The following is a 10715-nucleotide window of genomic DNA, read 5'->3' on the forward strand; positions in this document are numbered from 1 at the left end:
TTACCAAGCAAAAAACCTGAGCTGAAATCTGATTGACAGTGGAAAGAGCCCAAAACCCAGGAGCTGGCTCTGCCTAGAGCTGATAAACATGCAACAGGGTCTGCTCCTCAGTCTCATTTCTACCTTGGATGCTAAGCCCAAGCGTGGCTGCTCTATGGATTAACCAGGATTGTAAGGCTTTTCATGCCTTCTTGTAGGGTTCAACAGATGTAAAGGGGAATTATCACTTCAACATGATATGAAGACTTTTTTTTTAGGCTGATGGCAGATTACTAAGCCTGAATTCTTGTTTAATTTTAGTGTGTTAATTGATGGGATAATGAGCATTGATTATATGTGTTTTGGCTGCGTCATTGCAATTACAGGTTCTGTTTTATTCATGAGCCAGTCCTAAAGAATGCGCTAGAGATCTAAGACAGCTTAAACCTCTCAGAAAAAGGCTCCGAATTGTTTGAGTAATGACACTCTTAGATGGAAAATTAAAGGTTCTCTTTTCCCATGCTTTTTAAGATAATTAAAATCCACCAACAGTAAGGTGGTGAACATCCTTATTCATTAGCCTTCGGTAATTTAGCTTCTACTAAATGAGGAAAACATTTTAATTCTCTAGGCCATCTGTTGCAGTCTCCTTTATGCGTCCTGTTACATAAGGACTCATTCTGGGGAGTTTTGACATCACCCCATATCCTTTCCCTAGAAGGATGCGCTGGATCGAGGTGGCTGCGGTCGCTGCCTTTTACCAGCCACCCTGGGATGAAAGCAGCTGCTTGGTGCTTTAGGTCAGCATTCCCCTGCCTGGACACCTCTAGGAAAAGATCCACAGCAAGGAGGCAGGCAGCATGACAAGTGGTGTGTTTTCTACTAGTGAGATTTGTGCCAATAAGCAAAAATAAAACCAACCCCTGAGCACCGCCTCGCAGAGGCTGCTTTAGTCCCAAGCATTTACTGGTCCTACGATCATTTCCATTATTGATGGGGCACGGCTGCAAGCAGGCTGCTTGTACAGAGCCGAGCGTGCAACCACCTGTTTGCTGTTGCTGGAGTTGCTTAGAGATCACAAACACTGATCACAAGCGCAATGTGCGGCTGCAGAGCCAGCGTCCCCAGCACCAAGCACTACTCCGTCAACCCCGCGCCCACCACCAAGAGCCCTCCGGCTGCAGCAGACATGCCCAAGCGGTGAGTGATGGCTTTGCTCTTTGCATTTCTAGTGATTTCTGCTTGGAAGTCGTCGTCTGGGTGTGTGTTTCTGCAGGTAGCTTTCTGGGGCTTAACAGAGATTGCCATGCCTCTCTCTGGCAATTTAATAAGCATCTTTAATAAAAACACCAGGCTGCTTGCTTGGGTGAAGAACTGGGAGCTGTGTGATGTTGTGTGCTGCTTGTGAAAGATCATAGAATAGTTGGAGATTAAAGGGACCTCTAAAGGTCAAGTGGTCCCAACCCCCCCTGCAATGGACAGGGACACCTTCAGCTCCATCAGGTGCTCAGAGCCCAGCCAGTCTGACCTTGGGTGTCCACCACCTCTTGGGCAACCTGTGCCAGTGCCTCACTGCCCTTATTGTAGAAAACATTTTACTTATATCTAGTCTAAATCTCCCCTCTTTTAGTTTGAAACCGTTTCCCCTTGTGCTATCACTCCAGACCCTGCTAAAGAGTCTGTCCCCTTCTTTCCTATAGCCCCCCTTGAGATGCTGATGGGCCACTCCTAGCTCTTCCCCGAGCCTTCTCTTCTCCAGGCTGAACAGCCCCAGCTCTCTCAGCCTGTCCTTGTAGGTGAATGTTGGTCTCCCTGCTGTGAAGGAAAGCTGGTCTCCCTTGGGAAGTCCTTGGATTCTGGGGGATTAAATACAATAAAAATGAGCAAGGTCATTTATGGAGAAACTATACACATGCATCAGGTGATAACCGTGCCTCTCTTCTCTCTCCCTTCAGCATACCTATACCCAAGCAGCTGGCATCAATAAAAGGTAAGGGCCTTCACCCCCAGCATTCATTCATGTCTCCTCTTCAGCTCGCCTTTCCCTTAAAATCACAGCCAAACCATATCCAGGACCTGACAATAACAGTGAGCTGGGAGCATACGGTCTTTAAGATGTGGTTTAGGAGCAAGGGGATGAACCCAGCCAAATATTTCAGCTGAAATGCCAAATACATCACAATGCAAATGTGCAGCTCTGCTGCTGATGCTTACCAGTTGGGCCGTGTTTCCCTGCCAGAGGTCCCTGGAAGCCCACGTGCACTCAGGAGGTGGCCGACAGGTCCCTTGGGGATAACCAGGCAGGTCTCACCCTAACCGTGTGTCCCTACCCAGCATACTCCAGCCATGATGAAACCTGCATTCAGGTGTGGGACAGGAGGTGTGGAGCTGGCCCACTCCATATAAAATCTAGGCTAGGTCCTCTGTGGGTATAAACACTTTCATGCTCATTAACTTTAATGAAATGGCACTGATTCCCACCTACTCAGGATGCTTCTGACAGATTCCTTTCAATTATATCACAAACACTGCTTTTTCTGATAGGCTGGTAACTTCTTCCCCCCCCCAGCTCTAGAAAAAGGCTCAGACCTTGAAAAAGCTTTTGCTACTGCTGCGCTGGTGTATAACAACTCTGCTGACCCTGAGGGCAAACTCAGCAAAGCTGAAACCAAGAGCCTGCTGCAAACCCAGTTTTCAAGATTCATACAGGTGAGAGGGTTTGGGCACCTTGGGCTCTGTTCTGCTGCTGTCTGTGCATCCATCCATGGGGTAATCCCAGGTGAGGTGCCACTGGGCTTGATGATAACATCTATAGTTGATGAGACACAGGCTCAGTATAAAGCAAGAACATGGGGCTTGGTGAGGAGTGACAGCAATAAACCACGGTTGTTGCACCTGCTTGAGCTCTTCCTAATAAAGTACTGTGATCACAAACCAACAAGGAAACAAGCCCTTGGATGATGACAAGTCTCTGTGCATTTATGGGATAAGAAACCCATTGCATTTAATGAAGTGGTTGGTAGTTTGCCAGAGCACTGACACAATACCAGGAAGGTCGTCCCATGCTGCAGAGCCATGTGTCCCACTGATGAGCAGCAGGGAACGGGGCAGGAATTTCCTCCCATCCATCTCTCGAAACCAAAAAGAACAGATGCTTCATCAAGTGGTAAAAATACATTTGTAAAACTAGTGCCTTTTTCGGTTTGGGTTGAGGGTTTTTGTGTGTGTGTATTTTGTTTGTTTGTTGTTTTTTTTTTTTAATCAAGTAAGTGAGAGAGATATTTAGGACTAAAAACATTCTTGATGATACCTTTTCTTCCAAGAACAACAAAATCACATGGCAAGCTGGGAAGTGGGAACTGGTTCCAAATTAGAAAATAGGCACTTAGAAAGAAAAGGACATAATGATAACAATAGCCAATTGAATTCGGCATAATGAGATCTTTTGAAGATCATTAATCTCAAAAAATATTCAACAGCATTTTTTTCATAAGCAAATATAAATAACAGATGTGCCACGTGAAGATGAAACATCTTCCATTGCAACAGCAATATCCAACGGGACAATGAATGGTGTCCATTAAATTGATGTGTCTAAAAATCCACAGTTCCTAAGAACTTATTCAAGGACTTGACCTGATCACTAAGCTTGGGTGTTTTTATTTCTTTACCCCAGTTTTATTGAGGCCCAGGGCTCCACTGCTTCCCAGCAGAGCTGTTGGTAGGCAGCTGCATGCATTGCTGCCTGGTTTTCAGTTGTCATTGGGTTTCTTCTAAAGGATGTGTTCTGGATTCAGGAGGAAGCTTTGGTTGTTCAATATTTCTGATGGAGTTTCTTGGGATAACTTTAGAAAAACTAGTATGAATGTTGACTTGAAAATCTGAATAGGAAGACAGAAAATACGTTAATTGTTACATAGGTGTCCTGCTTTGTTGTGAGTTTTGTGTTTGGTTTTGTTTTGTTTTTTAACAGGTGATGCAATGAAAAAGGAGCTTCGTGCTTCATGTTGTTTTTCTCATTTATGATTCTCCACAGGGCCAGGAAAACAAGCCAAAGTACCAGGAAATGATTTCTTCCCTGGATGAGGAGCCAGAGAAAAAGATTGATTTTGAAGATTTCATGATCTCGCTGGTCAGCATCGCTCTGCTGTCTGACCTGCTGCAGGAGATCAAAAACGTGAAATCCACAAAATGATCGGCGCCTTGTAAGGAAAGCAGGGGTGAAAAGCGCACAGAGATAACACTGAGTGCTGCATCCCCTCTGCTGTTGCCTTTGAAATGGAATAAAGCCTTGCCCAAACCCGCTACCTGTAGGTGATGTGCTGGCTGCGGCCGTGCTACTCCGGGAGCTCCAGCCCCAAGCCCTGAGTTCCAATGGAGCGGCACCAATGGGGCTCCTGGTTGGCAGCCAGGGAAAAATCTGCTGCAGCTTTTGGTAAACGTTGCCTTGAGTCTGTGTGCTTGGCAACCCACTCCTAAGCCTCCTGGACGGAGCTTTATTTATTGATGCATTTGGTTTTATTTCCTCCTCCAGGCTGACCTGTTCAATGGGTGATTGTTATGGAAGGAATTTCAAGTCCAGTGTTTGCAGTGGTGTGCCTGTGTGACCAAGGGATGAGCTAGGTACATGTATCAGCTGAGTCCATTGTTTCCTGAAAATGTGAGGAGGAGAAAGCAGATAATGGATGGTCAGGAGTAGGGATGATGGGGAAAGGGCACCTAACGAAGCACAGGTTGCAAAACAGTGCAACCCATTTCATTTCCTTTTCTTCCTTGCCAGAAAAGAAGACAATGATAACTATTTATCTTTGGTACATAATTTTTTAAACAGGAAGGGATCAAATGCTTTGGTAGTAAAAGAGGGGAAATTAGTATCAGCTGAGTAACAAGATTTAATTCCTTGACATGAAAAGGGTCTTAGTATTCTCAGAGCTAAGAGGATGACTTGTAATGGATTTTGGTGCAAAGAAAGACGAGCTGCAGCAGGGAGCTGGCAGCCAGCTGTTTTGGGAGGACAGGTCTGCATTGTTGCGCAGTGTGGGATGGAGCTGAGAGGAGTGTGAATGGGTTTCAGAAGGGAGCTCAGCAGGCAAGGTGTTGCTCCGTGGGGCTGGTCCCAGGGCAAGGATGTGGTCTGGAGGCAGAATATTCACAGATCAGAGTGAGGATTTAATCTGATAGCTTCACCTCTGTGAGTATCATGGCTTCATGCTGGTAATGTGTCCCCAGCCTCTTCTTCCAGCCCCTTGTTTTCAGCCAAGGCAGAAGATCTGCAGAATCGTACAAAATAAGCAGATAGAAAGATGGATTGAATGTGAGTCCCTAGAAGTCTTTTCCTATTACCAAAGTACAGAAAACATAGCACAGCTGTGAAAAGCTTGTTTGAGAGCCACTGATGACTTTGAAATGATGAATTTCTTAATATCCCTCTGTTACAACAAAAGGCAACAGGAACAATACTGTGAAGCCAATTAAGAAAGTGTTCTTTGAAGTCGCTAAGGCCCTAACACAGTTTCTGTTGTTGCTGAAATGTTTCTTAATCTTGCATGACTTGAATTAATGACTTAAGAGCCTTTTATCAGATCAGTTCACTCTGTCATCACGTGCAAACCCTTCATATTCTGAAGCAGCTTGTGTTGAGCATTAGTGTTCAGAGTGCCTGACTTCCATCAAAAGCCTTTGTGCAAAGCACAGCAGAAATCCAGAGTCGGAAGCATAACACAAAATTGAAATGGTCAGGAGGGAATCAGAGGTGCAGAGAAACCGTGTGCATGTGGCAGATCTGGAGCTGGGTGCCAGAGTTTTGCAGGAGGGTCGTGGTTGTTTCTGAGCAGTGTGAATGGGATGTGCAAGGCTTGATCTGCATTCATCCTTGACAGACCTGCCCGATGCTCTAAAGCAAGGGGATGCAGGAAGATATTAGGCTGAATATTAGGAAAAAGTTATTTCTCAGAAGGAGTGATGAGGCACTGGCACAGGCTGCCCAGACAAATAGTGGAGTCACTATCCCTGGGGGTGTACAAGAACCGTGGAGATGTGGCACTGAGGGACGTGGTCAGTGGGCATGGTGGGAGTGAGCTGATGGTTGGGCTAGATGATCTTAGTGGTCTCTTCCAACCTTAATGATTCTGTGATTCTAAGAGCTTCAGCATCTCCTTACAGACTGCGGTAGGCAGAAGTTTGCAGCTCGGCTGTGGAAGTTGCTCTTTTATTAGCTCAGACTATTGCGGCTGCCCCAAGCACTCTCAGCTGACGGCTTTGAAGCTGATCTGGCACAGACAGTGTGTCTGGCTGCATCCTTGGGGAGCTGGCTAAAAGCTTGCTTAAAAGGCTACCGTTCTGCTTTATTTCGTTCCTAGCTTGCTCCTGTTGGAAGCAATGGGAGTTCATCATTGATTTCTCATAGCAGAGCCCACGCAAGTGCTAAGGAGTCAGGCAGGCAGCTAAATTGATGAGATCTACCATCTCCTCTGGAAGTGTGAACATCCCGTAGCTGACGTTCCATAGCTGATCCCCCCCTAGAAGTGAAGGCAGCTTGAAGAGCAGCTAAACACCTGACCTCTGTGGGCTTGGGCTTGGGAAGCTCTGCAGGCTTTGGATCTCAGTTTTAAGTTCTGTTCTGAAAGCTCTGAGTCATCCCTGAAAGTCTGTGAGCTTCCAAATGACTGCCAGAGGAGAAATGGGGGTCAGGGAGAGCTGGGCTGAAAGCTTCATCCTCAGATCTTTGGCTCAGGTGGGTAGAATCATTCTCATACTCTAATTAGCACACCCGGGTCAATAGGTTCTTACTTTATATTTGGCCTTAAATCTACAGCCTGCTGGACTTGGGAGGTTGGGACAATCTGGCTCCAGCCCAATCTCTGCCGGGAACCTGAGGCCACATGCACTGGGCTTGCAAATTTGCACAAAACTTTGAGGAAAGAGAAACATGTTCCCCAGCTGGCTTGCTGTTCTTGTACCCTCAGCAAGACCTGGCTGGGGACCTGGGGCTGAAACCTTACAGTCTGAGGGGTGTGTTGCTCTGTGCCTCCTTCCCTCAAGGTGTTGTGTTACTTTTTGTGTCAAATAGAACTCCTTAGCCCACCACAGCAGCAGGTAACTCCCCTCCAGGAGTGCTGATGTGACTCAGAAGAGCGCTGTGTGGTGCGTTCCCCTGGGAGCTCACATTGGAGCAGATGACAAGCTTTGTCCCAGAATTATGTTCTCTCCAAAGTGCCGTATTTTGTGAGCCACAAAGGAGTACTCTGAAACACCAGTGGAAAAAAGAAAATCTCTTTGTTTTGAGTTCAGTCAGGGAAGCTGGATAAAGAAGAAACAGTGTTTTTTATGGCACTCTGAACCAACAGCTTTTAATTCCCGTACTGATGTTTACTGCAGCCAGTAGTTTACATGGTTTCCAGTGGAGCTACATCTTCTCTCCTTGCTTGTCGGCTGCTCGCTCACCCCACAAGTGTTTATAGCCCTAGCTCTGAGTCCTCCTCCAGCAAAGGCAAACAACACACCACATTCAGCAGCCAGATACATCAGGCTGTCTCTCCAATCCCCAACTGCACAAATCAGCCATTAGACTTAGATAGATTCAGAGCCACAGGACTTATCTTTTATTCATTGTTATTGTAGGAACGAGTTTATGTTATGCACATCCACAACAAGAGTCAGTCTCAATCTCTGACATGTAAGAGCGAAGTGAAAATGTGATCCCCAAAATGAAAACAAAGAAATTCATGTGGGCAGCCCCAGGCCAGCACTGGGTGTCTGCAGCAGAAGCTCCCTGGAGGTGTTCAAGGAAAGGGTAGACATGGCACTGAGGGACATGGTTTTGTGTGCATGGTAGGGATGGGTTGATGGTTGGGCTTTGTGATCTTAGTGGTCTTTTCTAACCTCAGTGATTCCATGATTCCATGCTGATCGTGCATAGCTGGTGTAGTGCCTCTTTCATTGTTTCTCCCACTCAGAGGTTCTAAAAAAGCTGACTTGGACAGGGGCGATCACTTCTGGGCCAAAACACAAGTTGGGTTGAGCACAACTTCTTCCTCCTTCCCCTTCCTCCACGGTCTGCCCTCCTCAGTTCTGTTTTCTTGATTTTTATATCTGGCGATGCACAAGGCACATCACACACTGCTGGAATCAATGAGGGGCCAGCATCCTCGGGCAGAATTTTGGGCAGAGTTTCAGGCCCTCCAGTGAAACCAGCAGCCCAAATGGATGCAGAAACTCATCAGTGGGTGAAATCAAGCCCTGCTTGACCTGAGGTGATCAATAAATGACATGCAGGATCCCAGAAGCTCTTCCACCCTCACAACACCCCAGCAGCAGCTGCTCAGCCTCAGGGCACGCTCACGTCACCGGAGCAGAAGATAGCAAGTCACAGTGAGCAATCTTTGTGCAAGTCTTGCCTTACTGCTCATGATTTCTGTAGGGCTCAGTAAGGGTCAGTCAATGCTACAAAGCAGCGAGGTCTGTGGGAAGGCAGCAGAAGCCAGCATAACTTTTGGCTGGGTAATTTCGTGAACGTTTGCTCTCTGCTTGAGTCTGAAGAGTGAAGCTGGGCAGTACTGGAAATGAACAAAGTATTCCTACAGTGGGGATGAGTAGAAAGATCTACAGCCAAGGGCTGAGACCTTTCCTTCTCCAGCAGAGTCCCAGAGCCCTCCATCTACTCCTCTGGTTCTTTTTTTCAGGAGTACAGGCTGGTCTACTTTGACTTCTGGGCTGTTGGGGGAAGTCTGTGTACAGACGTCAACCCATTTCCCACATCTACTAGTGGATGTTTCTTGATCTAGTTCTGTATTTGTGTCCAGCCTCCACCTGATGCTCTTCTGGGGTTTGTCTGGAAACTGCATACACTGATAGTCACTTAGGTTAAGCCTTGTATGATAGTTTGCTCCTAGAAAGGTGCAAATACTGCTATGCTCAGCAAGTATGACTCTACACCAATGGAAGACTACTGACAGGTGATCTCCTTTCCCAAGACACTACAGCTAATGCCACAGTTTGCTCGGGTTTGTGACGCCACTCTGAGGGCTTCATAGGATTTTGCCTAATTGATTTAAGAAAACAAATTGCAGAATTACCTTCTTATTAAACTGCTCTCATTACAGAAATAAGGCTGATTACCTCCCTGACAAACTTTAATTAGGCAACTACAATAAGCTGTAATAGAGACCACAAATTAAAAACAGATCGTATTAGAAGTGGCTTTTCAAATCCTGTATTAATACTGGGCAATGTACACAGTGATTAAATGATATGGAGAAGCCCTTCTTTTCTCCTCTGGTAAAAATCTCTCGTATTCCTGGAGGATGAACCTTTTTTAGGGAAAAACTCATGTTAATACCCAACACATCAGAGAGTGTTTATCAGGAGTTTGCTTCTATCAGCAGCTCATAGCTTGTGTTTTTGGGAGACTCAGCCTTCACAATCCTCTTTATCTCTTCTCTAAATTCATGCTTGTACTACACATGACCCGAGGTTACTGCAGAGCCTCCAAGGAACAGAAAAGCTTTATTACCTGCATATTCACTCTCCAATTTGTCTTTTCTCTTCTGGCATTTCAGTGCTTAGATTCAACTCAGCTAAAAACAGAGCATGATTTGAGAGCAATTTGCATGAGAATTTTAAGCAGAGGCCCACACAAATTAAGCATTAATTAATGAGCACCTGAAGTCTTCAGCTGAATGCACCCTGAGGAGGAGCAATGCTGGCAGTGCTTAAGTATATGCAACAGAAAGGGTGGGTAAGCATACCAAATGAAAGACCAACAATTAATTCTCCTCAAATATTTATTGTAGTCCTTGAAAGCACTGGGAAACTGTAGGGTTTTCTTTATCCTTGCTAGAGCAATGCAAGAGCTGCTCTTGTAGAGCTGAGTTAGAGGGAAAGTACTTGTGTGGCAACTGTCATCATCCTTAGATGCTCTAACGAGGAGCTCCCAGCTGCAAGGTGTCTTGAATCAGCTCAGAAATGCTGATGGAAAGAAAATGCCCTTCTTCCTTAGAGTCCTGGGAGAGAGATGAGGTGTGCTGGGCTGAGTAGGCTGTGGATCTGGTGTGTGCTCTTTTACAGGTATGTGTATGCATACAGAAAATCTCCAGTTTTGCTATTCTGACCTGTCTCCTTTACAAACTCTTGCTACCAAATGACATTCTAGATGATGGCTACGGGGAGCAGCCTGGCTTTCTCCCGCCTCTGAAAGCTGGGGCTTATTCCTATCCTTGATTTTTTTTTAATCCTTCTCATTATTAATGCATTAAAGGGTACTCCCTCTTATCCTGTGACATTCTAGCAGCTTTAAGTGCCTTGGAGAGGGTCTTTGTCAAAAGCCTTTTGGAATTAAAATGCTGCTAAGTGGAGTGGGCAATCATCCTACTTCTGGGCCCTTCCTGCTCACCATGCTCTTCTTGACAAAGCTTTCCCCTGGTTTGTCGGGTGCCGAAGCCAAGAGGTCTTCATGCCCATGCTCCTATCCCAGAGTTGTCTCCTAAAGTTCAATATTGTGCCAGTCAGTTCTCATCTCTGTAGTGCTGACCTCAATGAGAAAGAGGTCATCCACCTGGGGTAGTTGTGGATAGCATCTTGGAAAAATACTTGTTGTGAGCTGAGGGCTAACTTACTGGTGGTGAGAGTGTAAAGAATGCAAAACCATGTTGTTTTGTTTGTTTTTTTTTTTCTTTTTGGTAACTTAATCTCTTTCTTCATCCCTCCTTCCCTGCTAGTCAGAATCCCGAATGTATCAA

The 10715-nt window shown here is 45.8% G+C and overlaps 1 protein-coding gene across 1 annotated transcript; it reads left to right on the forward strand.

Moving 5' to 3' along the window:
• On the forward strand, positions 952-4286 carry SNTN (sentan, cilia apical structure protein). The gene is made up of 4 exons (XM_021409989.1): positions 952-1179; positions 1935-1969; positions 2549-2688; positions 4016-4286. The coding sequence occupies exons 1-4, from the start codon at positions 1079-1081 to the stop codon at positions 4172-4174; spliced, it is 435 nt and encodes a 144-aa protein (XP_021265664.1). The 5' UTR covers positions 952-1078; the 3' UTR covers positions 4175-4286.

The sequence above is a fragment of the Numida meleagris genome, chromosome 11 (genome assembly GCF_002078875.1).
Source record: "Numida meleagris isolate 19003 breed g44 Domestic line chromosome 11, NumMel1.0, whole genome shotgun sequence".
In the NCBI taxonomy this organism is placed as follows: Eukaryota; Metazoa; Chordata; class Aves; order Galliformes; family Numididae; genus Numida; species Numida meleagris.

Excerpts from the sequence above, each read along its gene's own strand:
- SNTN (XM_021409989.1), top strand. The coding sequence starts at position 1,079 with ATGTGCGGCTGCAGAGCCAGCGTCCCCAGCACCAAGCACTACTCCGTC. Across the intron at positions 1,180-1,934 it reads GCAGCAGACATGCCCAAGCG|CATACCTATACCCAAGCAGC; the intron begins GTGAGTGATGGC and ends CTCTCCCTTCAG. Across the intron at positions 1,970-2,548 it reads GCAGCTGGCATCAATAAAAG|CTCTAGAAAAAGGCTCAGAC; the intron begins GTAAGGGCCTTC and ends TCCCCCCCCCAG.